This window comes from Hydractinia symbiolongicarpus, chromosome 5 (assembly GCF_029227915.1).
Source record: "Hydractinia symbiolongicarpus strain clone_291-10 chromosome 5, HSymV2.1, whole genome shotgun sequence".
Classification (NCBI taxonomy): Eukaryota; Metazoa; Cnidaria; class Hydrozoa; order Anthoathecata; family Hydractiniidae; genus Hydractinia; species Hydractinia symbiolongicarpus.
The window spans coordinates 23,259,519-23,287,243 of NC_079879.1; the positions used below are offsets into that span (position 1 = coordinate 23,259,519).

At 33.9% G+C, this 27,725-nt stretch overlaps 3 protein-coding genes across 5 annotated transcripts; 1 reads left to right on the forward strand and 2 right to left on the reverse strand.

Annotated features, from left to right (window-relative positions):
* Window positions 1-14,320, forward strand: LOC130645488 (charged multivesicular body protein 7-like). Its single transcript, XM_057451493.1, has 11 exons — window positions 1-321; window positions 2,862-3,058; window positions 3,459-3,659; window positions 4,553-4,623; window positions 4,690-4,752; window positions 10,059-10,107; window positions 10,873-10,992; window positions 11,088-11,192; window positions 11,282-11,324; window positions 13,308-13,385; window positions 13,595-14,320. The coding sequence occupies exons 1-11, from the start codon at window positions 87-89 to the stop codon at window positions 13,708-13,710; spliced, it is 1,278 nt and encodes a 425-aa protein (XP_057307476.1). The 5' UTR covers window positions 1-86; the 3' UTR covers window positions 13,711-14,320.
* On the reverse strand, window positions 5,833-10,060 carry LOC130645489 (kallikrein 1-related peptidase b9-like). The gene is made up of 5 exons (XM_057451494.1): window positions 9,253-10,060; window positions 8,812-8,853; window positions 7,437-7,661; window positions 6,912-7,025; window positions 5,833-6,430 (listed from the first exon to the last, which is right to left on the reverse strand). Exons 1-5 carry the CDS (start codon window positions 9,296-9,298, stop codon window positions 5,967-5,969), a joined length of 891 nt encoding a protein of 296 aa, XP_057307477.1. The 5' UTR covers window positions 9,299-10,060; the 3' UTR covers window positions 5,833-5,966.
* Window positions 14,021-27,725, reverse strand: LOC130645487 (CUB and peptidase domain-containing protein 2-like). 3 transcript variants are annotated; one of them, XM_057451491.1, is made up of 8 exons: window positions 27,710-27,725; window positions 26,172-26,236; window positions 19,590-19,758; window positions 18,331-18,699; window positions 17,369-17,537; window positions 16,145-16,329; window positions 15,934-16,031; window positions 14,021-14,862 (listed from the first exon to the last, which is right to left on the reverse strand). In XM_057451491.1, exons 3-8 carry the CDS (start codon window positions 19,717-19,719, stop codon window positions 14,188-14,190), a joined length of 1,626 nt encoding a protein of 541 aa, XP_057307474.1. In that variant the 5' UTR covers window positions 19,720-19,758; window positions 26,172-26,236; window positions 27,710-27,725; the 3' UTR covers window positions 14,021-14,187. The 3 variants fall into 3 exon arrangements, with proteins under 3 accessions (XP_057307474.1, XP_057307473.1, XP_057307475.1); XM_057451490.1 differs by having other exon boundaries at window positions 26,172-27,713; XM_057451492.1 differs by lacking the exon at window positions 19,590-19,758 and having other exon boundaries at window positions 26,172-27,713.

The window sequence follows — 27,725 nt, forward strand, 5'->3', positions numbered from 1 at the left end:
TCGATTATTCAAAACCTCGAGGGGCAACAAATTTGGGATAACACGGGTCGGATCATGATGATAATATTTTGCTTTCGTTTTTCGGAATGAACGCTACTTCCACATATGCAGTTACTGACAGGGAGGATAAAGATCGAATAAAATTTTTGTATGCACCTTTCCCTGCCGATAAAAATGTTAATCCCAAGCACTGGGAAAGTAAAGTTAATTTCTGGTCGACAGAAATTACTAAATTAAGTAGGTTTGATGGAAATATATGCTTAAGTTATGAAGTACTGAAGGAGAAGTTTCGTGATCCTGACAGTAAACAAACGCCTTCAGGTAAGAAACGCACCTATAAGTATTTATTATTTGTGTAAATAATTATGAAATTGGTAGCTAACTGCTTTCTATGTTGCACTTAACCATCCTTGGTTTGCAAAATCAATATTAATTGTTGTATGTTTGGCTATTGTATCACCTGTAGTAAAATAGGAACTGTGTCAATGCCTTCATCACTTAAAACGAGTCATACAAGCACGATTAAAATGTAAATTGTAAAATGCGCATAATGATATTCCAAATTTCTAAGAGGGGTAGCTATAAGTGATTGAATAAATCCTTCAAGTCACGAATATCATGTGGCAATAATTTTAGTTAAGAAAAAGCAGGAGCTACAATTAAAAGTATGGCACAATCAAGTAAATATTACCCAATCAGGTAAACTTATCAGGTACTTTTTCTGCTCAGGCAGACCCGTAAGCTGCTGGTAAAAAGTGCATTTCACAGAACCAAAGTTAAAAACCAATTCACTAATCCAAAAATTTCACTTTACCATTCTGGAGACACCTATGCAGAGTCTGGAACAGGCCTATTGATATGAAAATAATACCAGAGCCATAAATCGCTCCCCCAAGGGTACAATAATTTAAACTGGACGAGCAATCTAAATAAATATATAGAATATGATTATAAACAGATATATTATCACAAAGTCTTTTATATTTTAACTTTTTATATACTTTGGTTCTTTTTTACTATAAATTATAAGAAAGAGAACATTGATTTCCATTTGAGATGAATTGATATTGCTCAGTCAGAATAACTGTTTTTGGAATTGGGAGAGCTATTAATAACTCAGCTAGTTTCTCATTTCTCAAAATTGGGTGAGCATTTGCGTGAGCAAGAGCAATTGCTCCCCCCTTATTAATACGCCTGCTGGAATTGCGACTGAAAGTATGGCTGTTGTGCTGAAAGAATTTCAGAGAAACAAAGAAATTTTTACACTAAAACTTGTTCTTGAAAAGAAAGGAAAAATATCTGAGAAAATTAATTTCAGTGCCTTTGTATTTTTTCTGAGAAATCCAAGTATATATTAAGTTTACCCAATGTTTTCTTGTGTGTTCACTATGGTATTTTGTAAGCATTGGAAACTTTTTTCCTAATTTTTTTTTTTGTAACCAATCATTTGCAATGTGCATGCTACAGCAAATTTTAGTAAGCTGTTAAATTTTGGCAGTTAAAGTATCATGTGGTAATTTCAGTTGAAAGAAAAGAGAAAACTTTTATGGTGAAATTCTCACAGAAAAAGCTTTATGTATTTTTGGACTTATAGCGCTCGTAGAAAACAATGCTATCCTTGTTGTTTAATTTTTGATATAAAGAAAAATAGTTTTTGTGCGATTTATTTTAGACGCCTAAAAATACTGTATTCGCAAAAATTATCCTCCCCAAATTTTTCAGGTTGTGGATTCGCGAAAAAAAATCTGCGCTAAATTTTTTCAATACCTGCTCGAGAAAATAACCCTAAATAATTCGTGCGTTTTTTACTTTGGCAAATTTCTCTCGCTTTATCTTCTCCTTATGAAATATATAAAGCATTGCGCGCAACCGCTACGTTTAGTCCTGGGTGTTTTTATCATAAAGTATCATGTGGTAATTTCAGTTGAGAGAAAAGAGAAAATTTTGATGGTGAAATTCTCACAGAAAAAGCTTTATGTATTTTGTCAATCAGCAATCATTGTTTTAACAAACTTTAGCTGTTTATAGCAGTCCAGGAAATTTTACAACTCCTTTACTTTACTCAAAAAAACTGAAAATTGATGTCCACAAGCAAGGTAGTTGCTGGCGTCACATGAGCATGGATAACCATGCTCTTCTGACGCCAGCAAGCAAGCCTATCCATAAGAAAATAACACCCAAGCAATAAATCGCTTGCCTAAGGTTACAATAATTTAGACTGAGGGAGCAATCTGAATAAATAGAATGAGTTTATAAATGCATGTTTTATTAAAAAATCTTTTTTATTTATTTTCTTGTCTTTTTTATATATTTTGGTTATTTTTAATGCAAATAACAAGAAAGGTAACATTGATCTTCATGTGAGATGAATTCCTACTGCTTAGCCAGAATTTTTTTTGTAAAATTGGGGGAGCTAATGGCTCAGCTAGGTTCTCATTTCTTAGAATAACGAGTCTTTGCATGTGCAAGAGCAATCACTTTCCCCTTTTTGATAGGCCTGGTTATGCAACTTATAAGCAGCTTTTTAAAAAATGCTCCACTGTGCAGCAGTGCAAGAGTCAAAGGTAGACCTAAAAGTTGTTGACATAAAAGTAACACATTATTTTAGTCGAAAACTCCAAAAAACTAGTTCGAGTGAAATCACTTGCACAAATTCTGCTACATGAACGGCTGATCAATCAATCAATCAATGTAGATGATTTTCTTGAATGGGCTGCACACTACTTTCATAACCGAAGACCTTTATAATAAAAACTATTTTTTGTGTGTTAATGGCAATGCTTAGCTTTGACTTGTGTACAAAAATTTTTTAACCTGGTTCAAAATGTCTTTGAAAACTTCAACCTGTCACTTGTTTTTAGGTTTGATGGTGGTTCTAAGAGAACTTTACAACACTGGTCAATTGTGTTTGATGAGTGGCTTTTCATATCTTATTGACGACAGCTGGGGACAATGGGGATACAACATAGCCCACAAGTCAACAAGTTGGTTTTGGAGAAAAATGGTTTATGGTGGCCTTCACGAGCAAACAAAATTTGTGATGAAAGAATTATTGGAGGTAAGGAGAAAATTTGATTATAGTGTATCATTCCATTGTAGGATATGTTTTTAAACTTCTTAATTTAGGAAATAAAATAGGATGATTCTGACTTAAATGCAGCTGAGAGTTTTGGGGAATCAACCTTTTTCAGTGTTGTTTTTGTTTACGTAACAGATCAAGGTATCTTATATGTGTGAAATTAATCTTGTGTCTCATATGACCCAAGTGTGGTAAACTTATTGTAGGGGAAAGGCATAATTTGCATTAAATTGATAGTTGAGGAGGATGTTGACAAATTGTGATTAGTGAATTTTTATAAAAGCTCTGAAATCTGTTAGTATCGATATAATCTTAGTTTTTCCATACATTTTATAGGCAAATTTAGATATATTGCCAATTCTGTTTCTCGTTATAACAGGAGAACGCTATTGCATTGTTGGATGCTCATTACAAAACGGTGAAATATGAAAAAACTGACAATATTGTACCTTGGAACGTGATAAAAACTGTGTATAAAATAAGTGGAAAAAACATATCAGAAGACGATCTTATATGCGTTATTGGCTATTTAAAACGCAGTGGTAAATGTAAAGTTGCAGTTACTGAGAATGGAGATAAAGTAAGTTAGAGCTGTTGTTGACTTTTCTCTTTATTTGCTGCATGGTGTTGTCACTTACCCGTTTGAATGGAAATGAAATTTACCTAGTGTGGATTTTATTTTTGTGACGTGTGCGATGTTGTTTCCATTCGTAGAAACTCCATGCTTGTGAGCTCTAACAGTCGGCAATATTAAATTCGCGTTAAATTTTGGAAATATTTTTTTGAAAATTATATTTTCAAGTTATTATAAGAACATATATTATACTATATACCTAAGTTTTGATTTGCAAAGGTACGCAAAAAATTCACACAAGTTTTTAGATACACGTTTTTTAAGGTTTATTTTAAAGAACATATTTAAGAAATGAGACTCAAAATATCAAAAACCTAAGATTCATAAAAAACATTTCCAGCCTGATGGTTGGAAACAAAACAAGAAAGATTTCATTTTGCAAAGTTATAACATGTATATTATCAAAAAAAGTATGCCATGGAAATAAAAAGCAAATGTAACCTAGCTAAACAGAAAGGAGAAAGGCTTTTTAGCAGGAAAACCAGATAACGTATGTGTAACATAAGAAACACGTGTTTAACACGAGACTCAAAATGCTTAAAATCTTTTAAGAAACATTTGGAAACGTTGATGATTTTGTAAAAAACATTAAGCCTCCCTTCCAAAACCAGTTTCTTAAAGAAACTTATAACTTTTTTCCAGAACCTGGCTTGGCTACTTTAGATCAATCTGACCCCTGAATCTGTTCAACCTCCACCCTAGGACTTTTGAGGCTTTTTATATTGGACGTTGTTTGGAATCTGCTGAGTTTTACCATGCAGATATATTTAAATCCTAACCAAAGTTAGGGAGAAGAGGTTCTTAGTAAAGGCGTCGTTATTGTTTGTTTTTTATTTTAGATTGTGAAATTTAAACAGAAAACTCAGAAGACTGTTGATGTTGTTTCTGAGGCGGATTTTGAAACAGTAAAGTAGGTGACAGTTTTTGTTGTTTCGTGGTAATGGATATTAGTTTTTTATACTCATCTTTCGTTTAGGTTGAAAAAAGCAATTGCCAAACTTTCAATTGAATGCAAGCAAATTGACGCAGAATGTGAAAGGTGAAGTATCTGATTAGTTAAAAAAAAATAGTGCAAAAAGTTGCTGACTAATTTTTTTTCGACCAACAACTTTTGTCGGTTATTTAATCAGATTATACTTTTTGCCGTGTTTGTATTTGCCGTTCACCATTTTTTGCCGATTTTCTGCCGTTTTTTTTTAATTCACTATCTGATGAGACCGTAACAGTAACAAGACGTATGATATACGCAAACAACCTCGCGAATAAAGTTTACAAAAAGCTGTCTATCAAATTGGGATTTTTGTTACGAAGTTAGACACGACATATTTTACTATTCAGATACGCAATAATATTTGTTACACACTTATTTTTCAAAATTGATTTGTGAGACCTTCCTGAACGGAAAATTCCTCGAACTTTTAATTTTCGATGGGTCCGTCTTGGGTGAACCGACTGACAGGAAAAAGAAAGACCACAAACCCACAAACCCCAAAATTTGCGAAATTCATTAATTCAGTTAATTCTGCCTACATTCACTTTTAAAAAGTTTGGTGGAAACACCTTTATTTACTAGTTAGTTAAACAAGTGTTTTGAACACTTGTCTTATCTTTTTAAAAAAGAAAAAAGAAAAAAAAAGTAAAAATAGTTACCAAGATAAGATTCGAACACACGACGACTCCCGTGTCGGTGCTCAGAGAGGCAAAAATTTCCATTCTTGTAGGACACATTTGCGTTTTAATACAAGCTCACGAGCTTGTAATAAAGAGAACACAATAAACAGTATTGCATCTATCTCTGCGCTCAACTTCTTTTAAATACAGTTTCGAGTGAGCGTAGCAGAGAAAAAGTTTAGCCGAGAAGATTTTCTTTTGCCGAATTTTTTTTCTCCATTTTTTTATTGTCGACTTTTTTTAATAATATGGTATATTGGACTTACAGCGCTCGTAGAAAACAATGCTATCCTTGTTGTAAAATAGTTTTTGTGCGATTTATTTTAGACGGCTAAAAATACTGTATTCGCAAAAATTATCCTCCCCAAATTTTTCAGGTTGTGGATTCGCGAAAAAAAATCTGCGCTAAATTTTTTCAATACCTGCTCGAGAAAATAACCCTAAATAATTCGTGGGTTTTTTACTTTGGCAAATTTCTCTCGCTTTATCTTCTCCTTATGAAATATATAAAGCATTGCGCGCAACCGCTACGTTTAGTCCTGGGTGTTTTTATAACAAGACAAACAAGTCGTTGGTGTTGCATCAATTTATTTGTTCCAGTGGACCGTGATTCTTTTTAATCGTTTCTTTTATCCAGTCCAAATATTTCAAAAGTTCAACGAAATAAGCGTAGCTATACTTATAAGTAGGTGTTTTCGCTAAACTGCAAAATTTACTTAATCCAAACACCGACCAGAATCCAGACGCTTTACACGTGAAAAACATGATGGGAGCGTCGCTACAATCATCGCGCATTTTATCTGTGGTCCCGATGCACATCAGCGGACCTGTGCTGCCATCTACTTTGGATGCGAAGTTTTTACAGTCTGAATTTTTGAGAAGTTTTCCTGCAGATGCATGTGATTGCGTTCCATTTTTCCCTTTCGACAAAAATGACACAACACATTCTGTGGTTTGTTTCATTTGTGATTTGGAGCGGGGCAAACATACAGGTGTAATCGTGTCCTTCACTTCGACAGGTACTGGCGTGCTTAGTTTTATCAAACCTGGCAAAGAAAAATAAACAGAATTACTTTAGAGGAAATTTCACGCATTGGTAAAATTAGGGGCGTTACCACAAAATAAAAGAGGAGGGATTGTTTATTGCTTATGGAAAAAGTTCTAGTTTCCATAAGCTCCAGTCACTATGATATAATACAGTTTGACACTTAGCAGTTATCCTGCCATAAAAACTCTGGACGTTTGTGAAAGCCTGTTCTCTATTTTTCGATTCACTTTCAAACGAAAAAAATAAAGAAAGGCAATTCATTTGGTAAATTTCTTGAGTATCAACTCTTTGACCATTTTTGCAAATCTGAAAATTTATTTTCTCCCCTAAGCACCGCCAATAGCTTAGATTCCGAAATGTAACAGAGTTAGCGAGGACTTAGTATTGAAAGATATGAATGACAGATTTTAGACGTTCATTCTTGCACTTTGTCGCAAGTGACTTCTTCAGTGGTTTTGCGTCTGTTTTTTTTTACATACCTACATCGCCCACTAATTTTCTTGTTCTCGATGCATCGAAGCCGCTGTGTTGAAAGATTGATTGTGTTTTATAGGTTTCATCTTCGATCTCTATTTCAAGCTTCACTGCTTTTTCTAAATAACAACATAATAAATTGCTTAGCTTCTTTTGTTTCCAGGTTAGTCTGAAGAAACACTTGACACCGAGTACCATAAAAGGCTGTGCTTATCAGAAAAGAACCCAAGATAAACAATGTGTGAAAGTCTCTACAAAAAATATTTTTGCCTGTTGCTTATTTACGTTTTTTTTTACATTTTTTTACGGAAGACGATTCATAAACATTGTCTGTTTATCTTTCGGGTACAGTGGGCGACGTGAAATTTTTTTTGCTAACATGGGATTTTATTAAATGGCATATTTATTGCATTACCGTTTGCTAAAGAAAGGCTGGTCAAACAATGCTCATATATCTGGTTATTATTATTGGCGGTGTGCACAATCCGTGACATATACATTTGACATCAAGCAACTCTTCGAAATCTTACCTAGACACGAGGCTGTTGTTAGTACCCAGCTTTTTTTGATCAGCAGACCGTTACATATAAATTCGCCACTGTCTTTAATGATAACCTGCCAAGGCCAATGTTTGTTTACTAACGTCTTGTCTAAATCCAGGTGGTTGGGATTTTTATGTTGCTCTTGCAGGATGTTGTAGTTTTCATTGTTTGTTTTGTGGCCACTGTGCATGTTTCCGTGGTAAATGCCACATTCTAAAGAAAAAAATCCCCAATTCTTTTAAATATGTAGATGTAGTCCAATAATATTAATTTTTCAGCTGGGCATGCAAACCAGGATTTACCCCTTAATCCCTAATTTCCAGTCGAAGATCTGATTCTATTAAAAGATTTTCTTAAAAATTTTTTAAAAAAAAAATTAAAAAAATAGCTAAAACGGGAGGTAGGATAAAACGAGAAAACATTTTTTTCTCTCTTTATATTCGTTTGTCTGTCTCTGCGCAAAATGGTAACAGCAGTAGTAGCGAGACACGAAATGCGGTAAATATCAGTTTTCAGCGAGATACTTCGGTAACTACCTCAAAGTAGCGAAAAAATGTAACTTTTAAGCATACGTCAGAGAAGAAGTAGCTATATTTTTTGTAGAGCGTTTTTTTTGAAAACTGGAGAAAAGCGATATCTGCATAGTGACAAAATGTTATTTTTTCTGAGGGGACTCACAGTGTGAAGTTAAGGTGTATTTTCTTGGTTGGGAATTTTTTTTCTCATGTAGCTAATATATCATCTATAATTTCTTGATCTTTCGAAAGATATATTTTCGAAAGAAAATTTCTCTAGTCAATTCAAATAAACGAAGTGTCCTGTATCCTTAGGAGTTTATTATACTGTCCTAACTACAAACTATCCAGGCTAAAAAAATATAATTTTTTGAACTTTTAAACATTTTAAAGAAACTAAAATTTGCATTTTTTTCTGGGAAATCTAACAATTTCCATAATTCCTATAGTTCTAAAATCATTCCTTTTGATTAGCCCCTGCCCCCTAAATCATTCCCTCTGGTTGGCCCCTGCTCCTAAAATCAATTCTTCTGATTAGCCCCCGGTCTTAAAACCATTCCTTCTGATTAGTCACCACTCCTAAAACCATTCCTTCTTATTAGCCCCTGCTCCTAAAATCATTCCTTTTTATTAGCGCCTGCTCCTTAAATCATTCCTTCTGGTTAACCCCCGCTCTAAAATCATTCCTTCTGATTAGCCCCCGCCCCAAAAATCATTCCGTCTGTTTAGCTGCTCCCCTCAAAATCATTCCCTCTGATTAGTCCCCGCCCTCAGAATCATCCCCTCTGGTGGGCCCAGCCCTAAAACAAGTATTTACAGTACGTAAAAAAAATCAGCAATGAACTTACCAATATCCAAAAGCTTTTCTTTAAATACTGTCTCAATGGTGGCTAGAAAAATATTTATAAATTAACTTCATAATTTCCTATATACTATTTCATTTTTTTCTGTATACTTTTTTGAAGTTCTCTAACGTACGTTTGTAAGCAATGCAGCGATAAGGTTCAAATGTGTCAGTTCTGAGTCACCTGTATTCAGTCATTCATTCGATTGTTAGTACCCGCTTCTTTTATTAGAGATAAACCCTAGGAATTGATTCTAGCTTTATTTATGTTTCCTTTTTAAAACCATTAATGCGAAGTGATGCACACAATCTGTTTTCACTTTCCTTTTTCATTATATAATATTGAAAAAATGAATTCGTTTATTATTTGGCTTTTTAAATGTTCATTTTAAAGCGAGAAAACCTGCGGTATAAAGGAGCATTATTGCATTGAACAGACTCTTACCTTGTGTATAATAGAAACTAACGAAGAATATCAATCCGCCTAGCATCTTTTTTGTTTACTGTCTTTCTTAATCCAATTCGCGTGATTTTTATGCTAGATTTTCTACATTTACCGTATGATAACATTTCATCTAATTCTTTCTGCATGTTCTGTATATTTTTAACAGTTTATAATGAGCAACTGGTTGTTATTTCTGTATGATGTTCAGATAAGCAAGTAACCATTTGCTAAATAAACATGATTTCGTTGAGCTGTTTGTGCTGTATTACTTGCGCGAAGTAACGAAATTTCGCCGCACCTTCGAAAGCATGTTATTATTTATTTTAAAAAACAGCTATATTTGCGAAATTTTCATTTTGAATTTTTTTTTTTTTGCATGAGAAAAGCCCTTCAATTTTCTGCCCGCGAAAGTGAATTCTCTCGAGTGTAATGAGTTTAACACGATTAAGTTTATAGAACGCTTAAAAGTAACGAACATGAGGAAACATTGAACTGATATATCAGTATGGGCTTTATTCAAGGCTTTATTCCTGTCGTCTCTATAATCTGCGGCTTTTTATACTTGCTAAATATTTTTCTCGTTAAATGATATTACGTATCAAAAAACCAACCATTTGATTTTTGTTCATTCTAACTATTATTGAAAAAAAACCCAGCTATTTTCATTTTTTTGGCCGGTGTTAGTCTGTTACCTATTTGCGTCACAAAAACTTATATATACTAACAGTATCATATTCGGGATGTTTTTTGTTCTTGTAGAAGGGGTGAAGCCTAAATGGTTAGATAATGTCTTATTTTATTTGCAGGTTGCAAACACAAGCACAAAATCATGTAAAAAACAAAGAAAAGGACAAGGTGAGATTCTTAAAACACAAATTTCTTTTATTTATTTATCTCTTTAATAATAGCCGTATTTTGTCTCTGTGTCCGCAAGAGCCGCGTCCCGTAACGGAAACTCGAATTTTTTAAAATGCGCACCAATACCAAATGCGATATATTTTTGTCCACTTTGTTGCGACGGGTAAATTTGAAGGACGGGCGACCCCGTGGATATTTCCACGGGCACGTCTGTCTGTCTTTGCGCGGACCCCCCCGCTCAGTTAGAAAATGATGTTACGGAAACACGAATATCAAATGCGATATATTTTATCCACTTTGTTGCGACGGGTAAATATAAAGGACGAGCGAACCCGTGGATTTTTCCACGGGCAACGACTAGTCTATATTATAATACCCGTATACGTCTGTCCGTCTGTCACGCAAAATAGTAGCTTAGCTGCGCAAGTAGCGAGACGCACGCAGTACGTTATAAAAAGGACGGGCAAACCCGTGGATTTTTCCGCTGACTAACGACTAGTTTTTTCTAATCGTAGGCGCACTTGTACAAAAATATCTAATTTTGTCCAAGTGCGCGCGTCAAACTTTCACACGACGTTTAAAAAATCAATAGTTGTACTTCGAAGTGTAATTCATTCACATAACTTTGTCTCTCTTTCCTTTCTTGTTCTGAAACGTCAATATGGAGATTTGAACCAATATCCAATGAGCGTTCGAGTACGCTAAATTGACGGTATACGAAAGCGTATGCCCAGCTGAGAATTTGTTCTTGTTACTTTTTAGGCTAAAAGAGTTCTTGCAGAGAAGAAAAAATTGACCAAAACAGCGAATTTGAAGCACGATGCTTTGTTTTCAATCAAAGAACATCTTCATACTGTGCAAGAATCTGAAACGAATAAAATGGTAGACATTCGTTCTGTTTTGTTATTAACTAAGTGACTAAGATGACTTCTATAAGCCCGCGTACTCTAAGCGATGCTTTTTTTCCCTTTGTATAGATAACTGATGCATTTGATTCGAGCGCTACTTTGCTGAATCACGCCTACAGAAAACACGGACTAACAGTAGATGCGGTGGAAGAAGTTATGGAAAGAACTGCTGAGGTTGCATATTATTTATACTAAATACTTTTCTCCTGTCCCCAACCTTTTTCTTTCTATGTTGATTATATTTCTATTTTATCTCGTGATAGGCTAACGAAATAAGGAACGATGTCGAAGAAGCAATATCAACAGGTAATAATGATGATATTGTCCAAAAAAATGAAAAAGTAGCTGAGAAAACTTTCATTGTAAAGTTACTGTTACTCTATGGTAGAATGTTCGATAGAAGCTGGAGATGTCGTGTTTAAATACACATGTTCTTTTTTCTATAAGCATTACGTTTATAAGCATATTCAGGCTGAGATAGGGAAAATTTTTGAGCATATGCTGACCATGCCGCTCACCCTTGGTGATTTCTTCTGATGTGTAGTTTCCTTATGTTATGGGTATTTAAAGTAGACTTTTAAAGCTTAAATGACACTGTTTGGCGTTGTGTAATTATAACTAGCTACGTTTACTTTTTTGGCTGTTTCAAAAAACTTGACCATTTAATCTTATCTATATAGTGTATAGGTAATGTTTAAGTTTTTAAAGCTCGTTCACACTTGTGACACAAACGTAAATGCAAAGAAAAACACTGCGTGAGAGATTTTCACGAAGCGAATTGGACGGCGAAATGTATCTGAGCGTACGCAGTTTTATTTCTTTTCATTTTGCTTTAACAAATTCGCTCGCTGAAATGTAGAAAAAATTCCTACTTTTTAGCGGCAAAATATTTCGCTGTAAACTTTTAACCAATGAAAACGCAATATTCAGTGTTTAATCTCAGGAAATTTCATTACCGTAATGCTTCGAATAAACGCCCGAGGCGTTTATTAGATTTTTTTGACATTTTTTTGGGGCGTCTATTCGAGAGGGCGTTTAAAAGAGGGGGCGTGTATTAAATTCTTTGCACTTCACATGTTTAAGAGAATGATTTTCAAAAGTGAAAAACTAAATTTCCAACCTTAAACTTAAGATTTAAGAAAGACGTAAGTAACTATACTTTTTTTGAAAGTATACTTTTACTGTCGCCTGGAATAAACGCCCCTTATAAGGGAGGTGCGTCTATTAGAGGGGCGTTTATTTAAAAAATGACTGAAAAGGAGGGGCTTCTATTCGAGGGGAGCGTTTAATAGAAGTGGGCGTTTATTCGTTACGGTACTGAAAAGAATTTAAAATAACTGGTTTTCAATACCCAAAGGAAGTGCTTACATTCAGTATTTTAAATTCGTCCCATGTTATTCGTTCCACATGAAAATCAAAAAGATATTTCGTAGCTAATTCGCCGCTGAATTATTAGCCATTCATAATTCGCTCCGTGAAATTCCTCTTAAAAGCTCGACGGAAGATGTGAAAAATGGTTTTTATCTTCTTGTGATTGTCTACGTTTGCATTAGTTTTTGTAGTGTGAACCAACAAAACAGCAGAGGCAACATTATTCTCTCAAAAACAAAAATAAAAAAACTGTGATAATTTTAAACAGCTTTTATTTTTCGAAGAAAGGCTAATAGAAAAAAAGTTGCTTTTGGAATATTCGTTTTGTTATGATAAAAAGTGTGATGAAATTTATGCTGATATGTTTACCATCAATTCTGCTACAGAGTAGTAAATTTCATTTTCTCCATACTCTGTTTTTCCTTTCTCTTTTCTTTGGTGTTTGTAACATATTATAATAGAAATAAGCCAAATATAATTCATAATGCATTTTGGGCGAAATTGGAGGAAATGAAACTATCGCGTATGTGTACAACCCATTGGGCATGTTAAAAAAGTTATTGCGCATGTGTAGAAAGTTATTGCGCATGTGTAGAAAGTTATTGCGCATGTGTAGAAAGTTATTGCGCATGTGTAGAAAGTTATTGCGCACGTGTAGTTCACAAAAACCCGAACCTGAACAACGTTATTTTATAGCAGTTTGAAATCTCATGTCATGTAAATCCCATATCGGGTCTATGGAACCTGATTGTGTTTTTCGGATAAGCATCTCCCAGCCTGATTTGACTTATCTTTACTTGCTTAAAAAGGAAAACAGGCAGACCAAGTGATGACAGAGATTGTGTTAAACAAGAGCTGTTGATTAATACGCACATTCTTCCAGGCAGTCCGTAGCATAAAATTAATGTTTTTTTATAGGTTTGAGGCAATTTAACAATGATATTGATATGGATGAATTAGAACGAGAACTGAATGAGCTTGAAGTTGGCAAATCAGGTATTTTTTATCTCAAAATGTAAACATTATCCCGATTCTATGTATAAAACTATTGTAGCCCACTTTTTTGGTCGCGAAATAGCTGAAACTGTTGTGTTGTAGAGTTTTCATTTCTAAGTTTAATTCTTTTTCGGATGTTTATTGAGGTTGCATTATTCAAGTTGTTGCCATTATTTTGTCACGTGATGTGCGCAATTCAATTTGTTTAGATGATATCGAAGATGAATTGTCACGACTACCAAAGGTTCCGTCAGAGATTCCAGCGCCGAAAATTGAGGAAGCAACTCATTTAGCGACACAAGTTATTCGTCCTTGCGTCGTGTAACAATATACAGCACAAATCAAATTAATAAAATTTGCAACTTGATTGGTTATTCTGCTAAATATTCTTTTGTTCTGATATTAATTCGATTATGCAAAAAGACTTTATGCGGAAAAAAAAAATGCAAAGTTGCATATATTTTTATTTATTTTATTTATTTATTTTTCCGCCAAAATTAAAATGATCCAACGTTTTAACGGTAAAATTAAAACTGCTCATGCTTCTGACGGAAATTTTTTGCTCCACGAAAAATTTTGTTGGAGGAAAATTTCACCTTAACACGGTCTTCCGCGAAAGTATTAAACGCGAAAAATAATCGGAAGAAGGTATATCTTTCACCAAAAGTATCGTAATAAATAAAATTTTGAAATCCTTAAAAATATGTACGCAAACTTATGTAACAATATATAAAGGTGTACAATAAATATATACATGATTATATTATATATATATATATAAGAATAGTAACTAAAACCTTTTTTATGAATTGTTGTGTGGTAATTTTTTCATATTTATAACATTGTGTATCCAGTTTAAGTAATATCTCACGTCACTGTATCCATCCACCGAAGATGGACATGTAGTAGCGCCGAAAGATAAAACACCGGCTAAATATTTTCTTCCATTTCTTTTGCAGATGATAGGCGAACCAGAATCCCCCTTGCATGCGCCGCTGTTTTTACCGTGGTATGTCGCACATAGGATAGACGGAGAAGCCCCGCAATGACCCCATGTAGTGGCTCTAACTGTGTTCAAATGTTGAGAATGTCGACTAGATTCGCCAGTTTTTCCCCAGCCTGCAAATTCGCAATCACTTGAAGGCTCGCTTTTTAAATCTGGTAAACATATTGGTTGAATATCGTAGGAAAATGTCATTTTTGTTGACAGCGTTATTAAAGCTATGTCGTTTACTGGTTTTCCTCTACCACTCCGATTGTATTGTGGATGTGTAGTTATCTGGTTTGCTCGGAATGTGATGATTTTTCGTTCCGTATTGTACTCCGATACGGCGCCGATTAGAACTTCGTATTTTAAAACTGAAAATTTGCGGATCAAGCAATGAGCTGCTGTTAATATTTGCCACTCCGAAACAATTACCCCGCCACATGTCACAGTTCTCGAACGGAAATTTCGATTCATTTCTAATACGCGAATCTAAAATACGATATAACTCACTTTTTTATACTATGTTATGCACTCTGATTTCACTCTGGATGATTCGTAACTTAGTAACAAGATTTATGTATGTCTGAATAAACCCTGTTTTAAAAGACGTATGATCTGTTACTATAAAAATTTGTTTTGTTATGTTTTTTAATTTCTTTTATATAACTTGATAAACCACATACTAGACTTAATACCCCGTATTAAGTCTAGAATGTGGTAGCAGGCTCCGAAAACCTTGGAATCTCTGAATTTGAAGAAACGAAACGCTAAAACTGAGATTAGATTTTAAAAAAACTAAAAACCCTAAAAATATTTTGATGACAAATTTTTAAAAAACTATTGGAATGAACTATTAGTAATTAAGGTGTACAAACCACTATTTTTTTATCACAGGTTTGAGTGAGATATTTCATAGATAAATTACTTCAGATATGATGGCATTTTTATTACAGTCTTTTGTGTAAAGAATTTTTTAGAGTCAAAATCTTCATTTAAGACCCTGAAAAAACAAACATAACTCTTAAAAATCACGATATTGCTCAGTAAGTGACCCTGAATGTCCCTGAATTTGATCTAAACATTTAGCTAGACACCTTTCTCGTTAACACGTGTCTCACAAAAAAATTGACGGAGACTAGAAAAGTAGGACGTATACAGTTAGTCTGAGGTTGTAGTTTTGTTTTCGCTGTTATTATTATTTTTATTATAATTATCCCGAATATTTATACAGGGTAACCACTTCAACGTGTGAAACACCGCATTAATGTGAGTCCCGTATCCTCAATGTATACATTAGGTATACACCGGCATTGCCTACCCAACTTCCCTCATATGGAAATGGTCGACCGATAGCTGTAGTAAAGACACTTGCTAAACATGCCCGCGCTGTGGACCGAACCAAGGACCTTGTGATTGCGAAGTGAACTCCATAACCATTAGCCCACGCTCCACCTGTTTCTTTTTCTATGTTTTCTTTTTTGTTCGTATTGCCCAGAATCGTTATAATAATGAACGAAACAAACTTATTCCAATTTCAACTTGCCACAAATAGCCACTTACCTGAGCAATCCACGGCCATGTTCCACGTAATGCTGGTGCACCGCCAACAAGTCGTCTATGACGGTGGTGCTCAGCCATTGCTACACCGCATTGAATTTCTAAAGAAAAAATATTAATTATAAAATACTCAATTAAGAAGCTTAAATTTCATCAAATAAAGCAACTTCGTCGCCAAACCGTTGTTGCAAAGGACGTTCATAAGGCAACTTACTGCTGAGTTCATCTTTCTTTGAGCTTCGCCAAACTGCTACAAATTGGTTAAGTATCGTTTTACGAGATATCCTAAGTTTGATTATCGCTTTATTTCCATTAATTCGTATAACTTGAGGCGTAATGGAGTCGCAATATTTCCCAACTTCTTGTTTATTTCCATCATATATTGATAAATAGCCTCGTCTAAATAGATAGGATACCCGTAATTCAACATTTGTGTAATGTAACGGACACACAAAGCCCACGGCCTGGTGGTTGTCTGGGCATAAATATTTGTTGGGCACGTGTTTGAGTGCTAAAATATTTTGACTTTTGCTAACCTAGTTGGGCTTGTGATGACAAAAATATGGAATGGAAATTTACATACTTTGCAGGGAGTATGGCATTTTTGTGACAAAAGGTAATTTTCGTAAATTTTGAGTGCTTTGATTAATGTAAAATTAATGTAATGTTTTAAAATGCATTTCTTTTATATTACCAATAGGTGGTTGCTAAGGACATATATGGGTACTAGGGTTAAAATACCGACCAGATCAAGAATGCAGTAGCATGACCTATCTTAGGTATGCATGACGTCATTTGTGATCCTTGTGACGTCATCTAAATAATTTTTTCACCTTGATAGAGTTCGTATTAAGACATTCTACAACTGTTCCAACTGCATCAAGTTTAATAATCTAATTGTAAGTTGTTTGGGGTACATGACCCGCAGGGACTTTGTATATTTTTTTTCTAAGGAAAAACTACACTGCTACTAGTACTAATGTTCGCTTTCTAGGTTTATAACTAGACTTTTACTTTTCCTATTACGAGGTGAGATATAAAAAGTTTTATTACCGTTACTAAAACAAAAGTAATAATTTTTCACTTTTTGTCGAAGAGGGTTGAAAAAGTTTTAAAAAAAATATTAAGACTTTTAACATAGACTTTTATAAAGAAAATTCATACATACACAAGGAAACATACATTTTTGCTTTTGTCGTCAGGTATGGCAAATAAGCCACATATACTAAAAGATCTGACAAACTTTCGCAAATCAATGCTTTTGTAAAGTTTTATTACGAAGGATTAAACCTTAAAACGTATTGTTCCAACAAACTATAAAATTAAAACTAAAATGAACCATTCTTAGCCGGATAAAATAATGATTGATTTGTTGCTTGATATAAAACAAAAATTAGAACAAGGAAGTTTCCTTACTAAACGCATACGGTAACATTACCTGCAGCTAGTATAATTTCTCGCAAATCTGAGCGAGCTTATTCTGATTTCAATTTCATTGTATATCGATGGTGTATCGATTCGCCATTCACAGTAAACGCGTTTGTCGTTTAAAGGAACAGATGGAAGTCGCAATTCTCCTGCATTACCTTGAAGTTCTCCACCACATCCTAAATGGTAAAAAACTTTTATTAGCTTAGATTTCTTACCTATATAATTTATTTAACAAATAGTTTGAGGGAGATTGTTTATTTTCTTCTATCAAACCTCTGTCTTTTCAGAAATAAAATAAAAAGAATTTATTCACAAATTTCCCGCTTCAACCAATTTATAAAACATTTTAACCAATCAAGTACCGTAATTTAAATTAAAACAAAAGAAATTAATGCTTGACTGATTTGAATGAATAAAGTAAACATGAAATTGATCATACAAGCAAAAGAAAATTTAAATAACTATAAAGGCCAGAAAACGTTCCGTGGACTGGACCGGATAACGATAATAAGCTGTTTCATTCCGTTCTGTTTCAGCACGTTGATTTTTTATTTGAGCAGGCTGGTGATTTGTTGATATCACGTGATTTTTTTTAGCTTGTTATTGGTCAAAAATGTTAGTTGCACCGCGGACTAGAAAAAAAGTTGAAAACATTTCAACTCTCTGGACAATTTTCTGTTTCGATTGCGTAATGAGCTAACAGCGAGCATGTGCAAAGCTTTGTTTTGATTTGATCCGGTCCGGTCCGCGGAACGTTTTCCGTGTGTTGATATTGGCCTTAATGTTTGGTTCGTGAAAAAAATAGGGGCGTTAAGTATTATATAAAATATTATATAGAATATATAATACTTAAAGATTTAAAAAGGGCACAGATGAAAGAACTCTCATGGATAGAAAAATACCGAACATCTCATATTTTCCAGATTTTCCATGTTGTTGATATGATCAATTAGGTGCCCTTAAACTAACCTGAAATTGCTTTCCACTTGATATGAAATCCTTTCCTTGTTCTGTGATTATTTGATTTGAAGACAATTTCAGCTTTATTTCCATAAATGGTAATATTGTACCCAGGTTTCTTTCCACAGTATTTACCTTTGCGTTCTCTTTTTCCATCAGTATACTGAAATACCTCAATGTAATCTTTGAGACAAATCCTAGACCATTTCGGATTCTCGACATTGAATTTTATAAAATGCAAATGAATCTCTGTAAACTTTTTTGGAGTCTCGATAACCCATTTACAATTTACATTGTTTGGATAATGAAGTGGATGGTTAGGAGAGTAAATCACTCCACTGTCAGCCATGAATGTTTTTGTTTCGCATTTTATATCAGCTAAAATATATTATCAATTCAAGGATTATTAAGGAGGAGAGAGATTTTAGAGTATGCAGAGCAATTTTACTATATATGAAATTTATAGGGCAGTACACATCGTTGAAGTAATTATTCAGCTATTCATTCCTTTTCCCTTTTTTTATACTTGATAATAAGCGCACCCGTATGTGAGCGCACTCTCAGATAAGCGCACCAAGGTCCTACTATCACCGTTGGTAAGCGCTGCGCTTAATTATGGCATTTTACGGTATGTTTTTAGTCGTTACACTGAGCCTGTAAATACGGTCATTATTTCTCTCTTTTCCCCCCTTTTTTCTGTTCTTTATTTATATTTATATATTATTATATATTAATATATTATTATTATTACTATTATTTACCCTTCAGTTTCTATAGGAACTGTTATCAATGAGGGTCCTGCGAAGGGGTCCTAGTGCATTTAAAGTTTCCAATTGAGCTACAGAAGCCGTGCAAGCACAGCAACCGCTCAACTAGACAACTGCCTAAGATATCAATCCTATTCTCATGCTGAACGTTAAGCAAAAAGGATCGATTCAAACTTTTATATTGCACCGAATGCGACAGGTTGAAAATGTTAGCCCAAAATCTTTCTTTTACGAAAGTGTAAATATATGTCGACATCGTTTCCAGGTTCTTTTTTCGCTTTTTTGTTATCGAAAACGACGCGAAGGAGTAAGGCGACGCGAAGAAATGCACTGTCTTATTCCTTTATTTCTTTCGAAAAAGAGTAAAAAGACTTGGGACGAGGCTGAATATTTGAGATTTTCTTTTTTTTAGACCTTTTAGATTTAATAACGTAATGTAAAGAAACGAAATGAACAAAAAGAAGTAGGCTTTTATTAAACCACAGTCATACAATTGCATACCTTGTCCGACTCGCCTTGGTTTGTTTCCCCATTTTTTCAACACTTGGTTAACCCAGTCACGATATGTCCACGTGTATGTAGAGCCGATTCCGAATTTCACTGCCAACAAACCAAGAAAAATGATATTCATTTCACTTAGGTTCTTTTTTAATTTATAATCTATTTTTTTCTGAAACAAACAAACAAAAAATAAAGTTCATTCAAAATAATTTTTGCACTTGCCTGACACGCAGCCAGACGCAGTTTGTGTCTGTCTTATTAGAGACACAAACTTATAAGTCTTTTTTTTTAGTACAATAACAATTTGATTGGCCTATCTACTAATTCAGCTTTTGACTTGATAAGATTCAACTTTCCTATTGGTGAATAGGAAAGCCGGGTCTTATTAATAAGCCTAATCATTTGAGTTTTGTTTTCCCCGATTGAGTTTTGTTTTACAAATTGAAGTTTTCCGTCCTTATTACAGGACTAGCAATTAAGTTGACCACAATGGAACACCCGTAGCGTTCTTTTTAAAAAAAGAAGGACAAAGCAAAGAGCGTCTAGCTAAAAGGTGCATCATGAGCTGATGTACAAAAGTATAGGGGCCTAAATTAAAGAATAAGCTGAAATGCGCCTTACGTATTGTGTTTTTATTTTACGTTATTTTTTTTCCGCTTTTGATTTTATTTACAAACTTGCTTCCCAGTACCCCTGCACTTCTGTTTATATCTTATGACGTAAATATTTATGAGCGCGATGATAAGAATATAGCTGTCTTTAACGGAATTGTTAGCTTGGGAGGTCACACGAATACCAACTAAAATACTGATATTGTCTACAATCAAGATTTTACATTTTAAGCTTTCTTAGCTTAATCGCTTATCTTTCTGTCACACCTGCACATGATCGGGCATATTCACATCACCACATACCTTGATAAACCCTTGAATACAGCACCTCGTATTATTAATTGTATGATACCATGCTTATCATAACTAGCAAGTCAAAAATCTTAAGAACCTAGCAAAAGTAATCATAGGCAACTTTTCAAGCTCTTTCAAATGCAATCAAGTTGCTGTCACACAGGAGGTAAGCTAAGCTGCATGTTCTTGTGAATTAACAAAATGTTTTCAAGCATAAAAGACCCCTCCTTGAGACGTTCACAACGAAATCGAATACATACATAAAATACAACAAGTTCCCATCGATTCGATCTTCCAATATCTATTTGTTGTGGGCTTGCATCAGGAAAATCGAACGCGCATGTAATGTTATTTGAAACCATTGCAGCGCTTTTAACTCCATTACTGATGCTTTTAAAAACTCAACTAGCTGTTTCCCGTGGAAGAATCCACTGTATTCCATTTAATTTATGTAGCAGATATATGTCCATCAAAAAACAAACAATACAGCAGTGCACATCTTACATCTGCATTATTATATAAATGACCAAAAAAATTAAAGGTTTTCAACAACTGCAGTATTTATGTGACATTTAAAATCTAAATCTACTAAAATTACTTGCTCTGACCATCTGACAAATGCGAAAATTATTCGGAAAGAAGTTTCCAAAAGCATTTCAACATACATCTCACCCATAAAATTTAAATCACTTAAAACGCCACATATATACAAAAAAGCTGATCAATGTCAAACACAAATCTCTCATTGTATATGTTAAAATCAGTTAGTTTATTGCAAACCCTGCCAAAGGTTGACACACAATGTGAAAAATAAACAATAAATTGTGCCTCTGACAGAATTTTTTATCTAAGGTGTAAAAAAAGGGATTTGCAAGGACAAATTATAATGCAATAAAACATTATTTGATATATTGCATACAGTCCCTCCTCACCAAACTTTAGACAAAATGCCAACAAAATAACGGTGTTTAAACCTAAAATTAATAAAGTCCTTTTAGCAATTTGCATGCTGTTTTACCATCAATAAAGTAAACAAAATTTCAAATCTCACATAGTATTCTGTCACAAATTTTCATAAAATATATATATAAGTCATAATGAGTCAAACAACAGCAATCAATCTGTATATAAGTTCATTTTATGTCAATTTTTGCACCAATTTTGCAACACAAAATACAAATTCTAAATAATACTAAAATCTCTTATTTTGGTCCTTCGCATACCGACGGTCTCCCACAAAAGTTTAATCAAAATGTAAAAAATGAGAGGTAACGACAAAATCAAAGTTTGCAAAATTTCACTATTTCAGTACATATATCTACTGCATATGCCCTCTAAAACAATATTTTAATCCAAAATGCCAAAGAAAAACAGTTTGCAACAAAAATCAGTTATTTCGATAATATTGCATACACTCTTTCCTCACAAAAGCTTCACAAACTGTAAAAAAAAGAATGGTTGTAGGGAGTGCTTCTGATTCAACAAAAAAAGTTTTTTTGACACATTGCATCTAGCCCTTACCCATTAAATCTTACACAAAATTTCCAAAACTATATATATACGATTTAGAACACATCAAATTTAAATCGAGAAGGATCAGTCATTTCGATATATTGCACGGAGTCCTCCCCAGTAAGAATTTATACGAAATATAGAAAAACAAAGCTTGCAAGGTGTAAAATTGAATTCTTCTTCTGTGTATATATATATGGTCCTTCCTCGCAAAATTAACATAAAATGTCAAAAAGGTTCAGATATAACATCTAACACAACAAAAATCAGTTCTATCAGTATATGTCATGCCATTGTCTTCAACCAAATGTTCCCCTTAAAGTTTCACAGACACAGCCTGTAAATTAAAAACAACTAAGATCAGGTATTTTGGTCTATTTCATACCATTCTGTTCCAAATAACTTATAAAATGTAAAAATTGAGTGGTAAAACAGAAATTTGCAAAATTCTATTTTTTTATATGCATGTATATTATATGCCTTCTACAACAATAAGTTAATTCAAAATGTCAAAAAGAAGAAAAAAATAGCTTACAAAGAGTATAAAATTGAAATCAACAAAGTAGCTCTTTTGGTGTATTAAATATAAGCCATACGCACAAAAGTTTACACTAAATGTAAGAAAATGGTTGTGTTTAGTAATTCTAAATTAAGAAAAGTCAGTTCTTTTAGCATGCTGATTAAGGGGTTTGCCCACAAATTCTTACATGAAAATGTCAAAACCACAATTTGAAAGAAATTAAATTTACATTTTAAAAATAAGTAATTTCTGAACTTTATTTTCAGAATATTTGGAGGAAAAGAACTTCGCAAACCAAAAAAAACCAGGAAAATGTTTAAAATCTTCAGGGTTAATAACGTTTGATGGGTTTTGTGGGAATATATATACTGGGAATCTTTAGTTTAAAGCTAGCATTAGCTAGCTACAGCAGCTAATAGCTAGTCACTTAAATATAAACTGGAGACTTAGCTAGGTATAAAGAACATGGCTACATATATATATATTCCTAGCTAGCTAGCTAGTTGTTGGTGGTGGTTGGCTTTTATGATGCTAGCTATAAAACATGTCTGGCAACAATAATATAATCAAAACTGAAAATAAAACATGAAAAAACCTTACAGAACCTTGCTATGATTAGTTTATAAAACCATGCTCTTCTTCAAATGTTTTTTTAAAGATTTATTTTGAATGAAAGAGTAGAGAATACTCAAAAAGAACAGCCATCTTTTTCGTAAACACAATTTCCGTTTTATGCTAGGAACTTCATTTAACAGTCCGTATGCTTTGTGAATATCTAATACCGTTTCATATGTAGCGATACCTATATATATATGCTAACATAGAGTTTTTTGGCATAAGGGTATATATATTTATATCGTTATTAGCAGCGGGTTATATATTTACACCTTATGTGCGATTTCTATGAAGTACATCCCTAATCTTTTTAGTTAAATTTTAGCGTACAGCCACGTCATAAGAAAGTAACCCGTGATTTCCGTGTCGTGGACTCACAGTTTTAGTCACGCAAGGGAATTAATATATAAGATATTAACAACGTATGTGATTATTTATTGTGTTTAACGTACTGACTAACGCTGCTTTGAAAATAATTTTACCATTTCCTTTTTCATTTCCTTGAAATTTTCTGTTCCCTTTTAAACCTTTGTGCTGTATATGAGACAAATAATCATTGGTGGCGGCATTCAGCGTATGTTTTTCCTTCTTTATCAGATAACAACTTCAAAAAAGAATCCGCGTAATTAGGCTCTGATAAATCCATTATAACAACGAAACCGGACCTCAAATCACAAAGCTGTGGTTTTCACGCAAAGTTTAGTCATGTCATTGTCGTCCTTACACATCAAAGACCGCGCAAGCAAATAAGGCGCATGGCCAACTTCACGTGGTCATAGCAAAAATGTTAAGAATAAACGCCCCTTCTAAACACCCGCCCACACTCAAAAATGGCCGTTGTTAACTTCTTGCTTTTTCAATAAGAACCCAGGGCGTTTAATCTGTCAAATACGCTGCTTGTGAAAAATATTTCTCGGCACACACTGAAAAATACTTGTGTATTAATTCAAACCGCTTTAAATTAGCATCGCGTTTACGTGGTTGTTATCATACTCACGCCGGTGCGACCGCCAGACAACTTTTTAATGTCAAATAAATAGCAACCTAGGTAGGACCGGCTTCACTGTGTTACTTTCGCCTATCAAGCAACCACCGTCGGAAACTTGTCCCTAAGTAGCAACTGATGGAGATTGAGAGTCATCTGAAACATACATGCTCGAGTTGGTGAAAATGTTCTCCCTCATCCCAAGAGTAACGTTGTTTCTGCCTCGCAAAAACAATGCATGAAATTGCACCGAAGTTGGCACCAAAGTTCTACTCCCTACAAAAAATCCGAATAATAACGCCTACTGGTAACAGATCGCCATCAGAGGCGGTCGATTAAGGACAGTGCAAACAGTGTCATGCATCATCATAAGCTATGTAAACTTCAACAAAGATCATCAGGTCAATTCTGTTTATCGGCGTGATATGAAACGTCAAATCAATTTACTTGTCCTTTATGTAAATATGACCGATATGACTGATTAAATTGATTAAAAAATGACACTTAAAGCTATCTTCTTATGACTGCATTTGAAAAATACGATAATACATTCGGCGCGTTTCAGGGAATGTCACCTTGTTCGCAATTCCTTTTTAGAACAAACACAAAGACTCAATTGTGGAGAAATGTAAAATAATATGGGTCCAAGTTACAAGTTCATAGTCAATCTCAATCCCAGGGGCTGTAGTAGTGTTTTTTTTTTGATTTGATGATGAAGCTGGTGCGAGCCTCTATATTGAAGAATACTACATATCCTGAGATCGATGGTGGTTTATAGCCAACGGTAGAGAAAACTCTTTTATGACAAATATAGAAGATTTAAACATCGAATACACGACCACATAATGAACTTCATAAGCCTACTGTTGATACCTCTGTTCCAGATTGGTTTTTAAGATTTTAAATTACCACAGAAAGCAACCTCAGAAGAGATGATGTTATTGCATGTTTATGTGATGGTTGCATTTTAACTCTCATGATACAAACGCAGATCTCTATTTTCCACTCAATATAAATTACGCGCATCCGTTTAATGCAATTATGACGAACGTTACGTTTTATTATGACCGTTATCATTGAATTAGTGATTAAATTAACCTTTTTATGCTTTTCTTTAATTAATTATGGACAAAAATTACCCCTAGCTGTTTAAATTAGCCTACGTCATTTTAGTTGATATGTTAATTAATTTGTGAATGTGGGTCAAAAATCAATAAAAAAGCTTTTAGTGGACTGTCTCTAAACGTATCTCTGGTTATCCCAAGAAGTTTTCTGTTGTTAAATTGTCGAGATACAGATGACTTTTCATAAACTCAATGTTCTGAAGACAGTTTTATGTTGAAATATGCATCGTTTGCATTTTGGAACAGAAAGGGGGAAAGCATGAAATTAAAATGTAATGAAGTAATTCCTGTAAAGTCAATAATAAAGTTTGAATGTATGTTAAAACCTAAAAATTAAGTAGGCTAATGTGATATATAAGAGAACAGGAAGCCACCGTGGTTCGTGTTTCATCTTTATGTTCAGGGGTCTGTAATTTACGTACGGTACGTGATATATATTTCTTAGCAGTTTTTGATGTATGATAAGTTGGAGAGAACAAGTGTGATTTTTTACTGCACACGTGTTTTATATCACTACTCCTGAACACATGGCATTCTCAACCTTGTTTCCAGAGTCTCTTGTGTAGTGTGGGTTTGTCCCAAAGGTAAACGTCCTGGAAACAATTGGTGACATTCTGGCTATATTAAATGTAGTTAATAAAAATACCCTGGCGATATTTACAGGGAATTTTTATGAAGAAAGAGAGAAAATTATGTCATAGACGCAGAAAAAAAATTCTTTTGTTTACTTTATTTAGGTTGATAGGAACAAACTATATAAGAACGCGTTGCTTTAGACGTCCAAAACTTTAGAACATGTTTAAAATATATATATATTAATTATATAAAGGAGCTGATGGTTTAAATTGAAAAAGTTAATATCATTAAAATACATTCTTCAAGTTAAATGTTCTTATAAAAAATAAGTATACACATTCATACCGGTTTTCTTGCTAGCTACACCTCTCCATCATATAGGCTTGAATGAGATCTCCACCTGTGCTGTCCTGTTAATGAAGAAAGAGATCTTATCGGTTTATCTTGTGATCCGCTTGCCAAGTAAATAAAAAATTAATCCGATATATACGCAGAGGTTTTGAATTATATATAAATACGAAAGTTAAAAATAAACTCCTTTAAAGAAAACATATTTTGAATGAATGGTCAACACTTATTATACAATTTAGTATCCAGACTCCTTTTTATTATAATTAAAGGAACTATAAAAGCTATATACTTTTAATTATGGTTCAATCTATTGTTCCAATTCATGTTTGCATTTAACAAGGTTACGTCGTGTATGGATAACATCGTCCTCAGTTTGTTCATTTTTCAGTTTAATTTGTATCCTCGTCCCCAGGGTTTCCTGCCTAAGCCATTATCATCGCCATCACCCTCATCATAAAGGTAACATGATCTGGGACCAAGGTTGTTTACTTTGCAATTGGTCTATGATTTTTGTATGCGCACCATCCCTTGTGTATTTATCAATACTTGCCGTAAATAACTTTCAGGGCGGGCGCTTATTGGAGAGGGTGGAAAATCAAGAGGAACGCCTATTACAAAAATCTCATTCTCTCTCGGCGTAGATGTTTACGGTTGAATTTACTCTACTTCAGTAAATTGGCAAATAAGTTACACAAAAAACAGTTTTGACATAAAATTACATTTCGTAGACGACTTTAAGAACAAAGTTGTTTTTTAGTAGAAGGTATTTTTTTCTATTTTCCAAAAAAATTCGATAAGTGCTGCTTTTGGCTATAGTAACATATTCAAATAACCGCCCTCGGGCGCCTATTCGAGGGGGGAGTTTATAAAAAAGAAAAGAAAAGGTGCTTATTTGAGAGAGGCAGAAGCTAACATATTTTGACATCAAGTTCAGAATACAAACTACTCTCCCTAAAAAATTCTTTAAACTCCACAATTTTTCTTGTGATTTATTTTTTAAATGTAAAATTTCTAATTTATATAATTTTTTAGCATTCCTCAATATAATAATGCTGCGGAGAAATTTGCCAATTTTACAAAGGTTTACAAAACTTTGCGAATTTCTTGTACATGTGCGCACATTCTTGTAGGTGAAAAGCAGGACCATGAGGTAGAATGGCTATTATATTTCTTGGAAGCGTAAGGTTTAAAAAACACTGAAAGTACATCCTTCTCTTTAAGAAAGGTGTTATTAATTTTAAGTCAATATTTTATTTCTTAAACGAATTCATTTGGCTTCGGTGCTCTGTTTCTTACATTTCCTACCTACAGAAGTGAGTGCGAATATCCGTGGTGTCGCACGGAAGGTGAAATCTATAAGTAAACTTCACAGAAAAGAGCGAAGTAAAAAAGTTGCTGTACACGATAGAAGCACCACGATGGTGTATGCTATAGAAGCACCACGATGGTGTATACAATAGAAAAAGCATCACCAAGCATTCTTGGTGTGGGATCAGTATTTCTACGAAAGTTTAGTGCATCATTTCACCTACCTTACCTTCCTTGCAA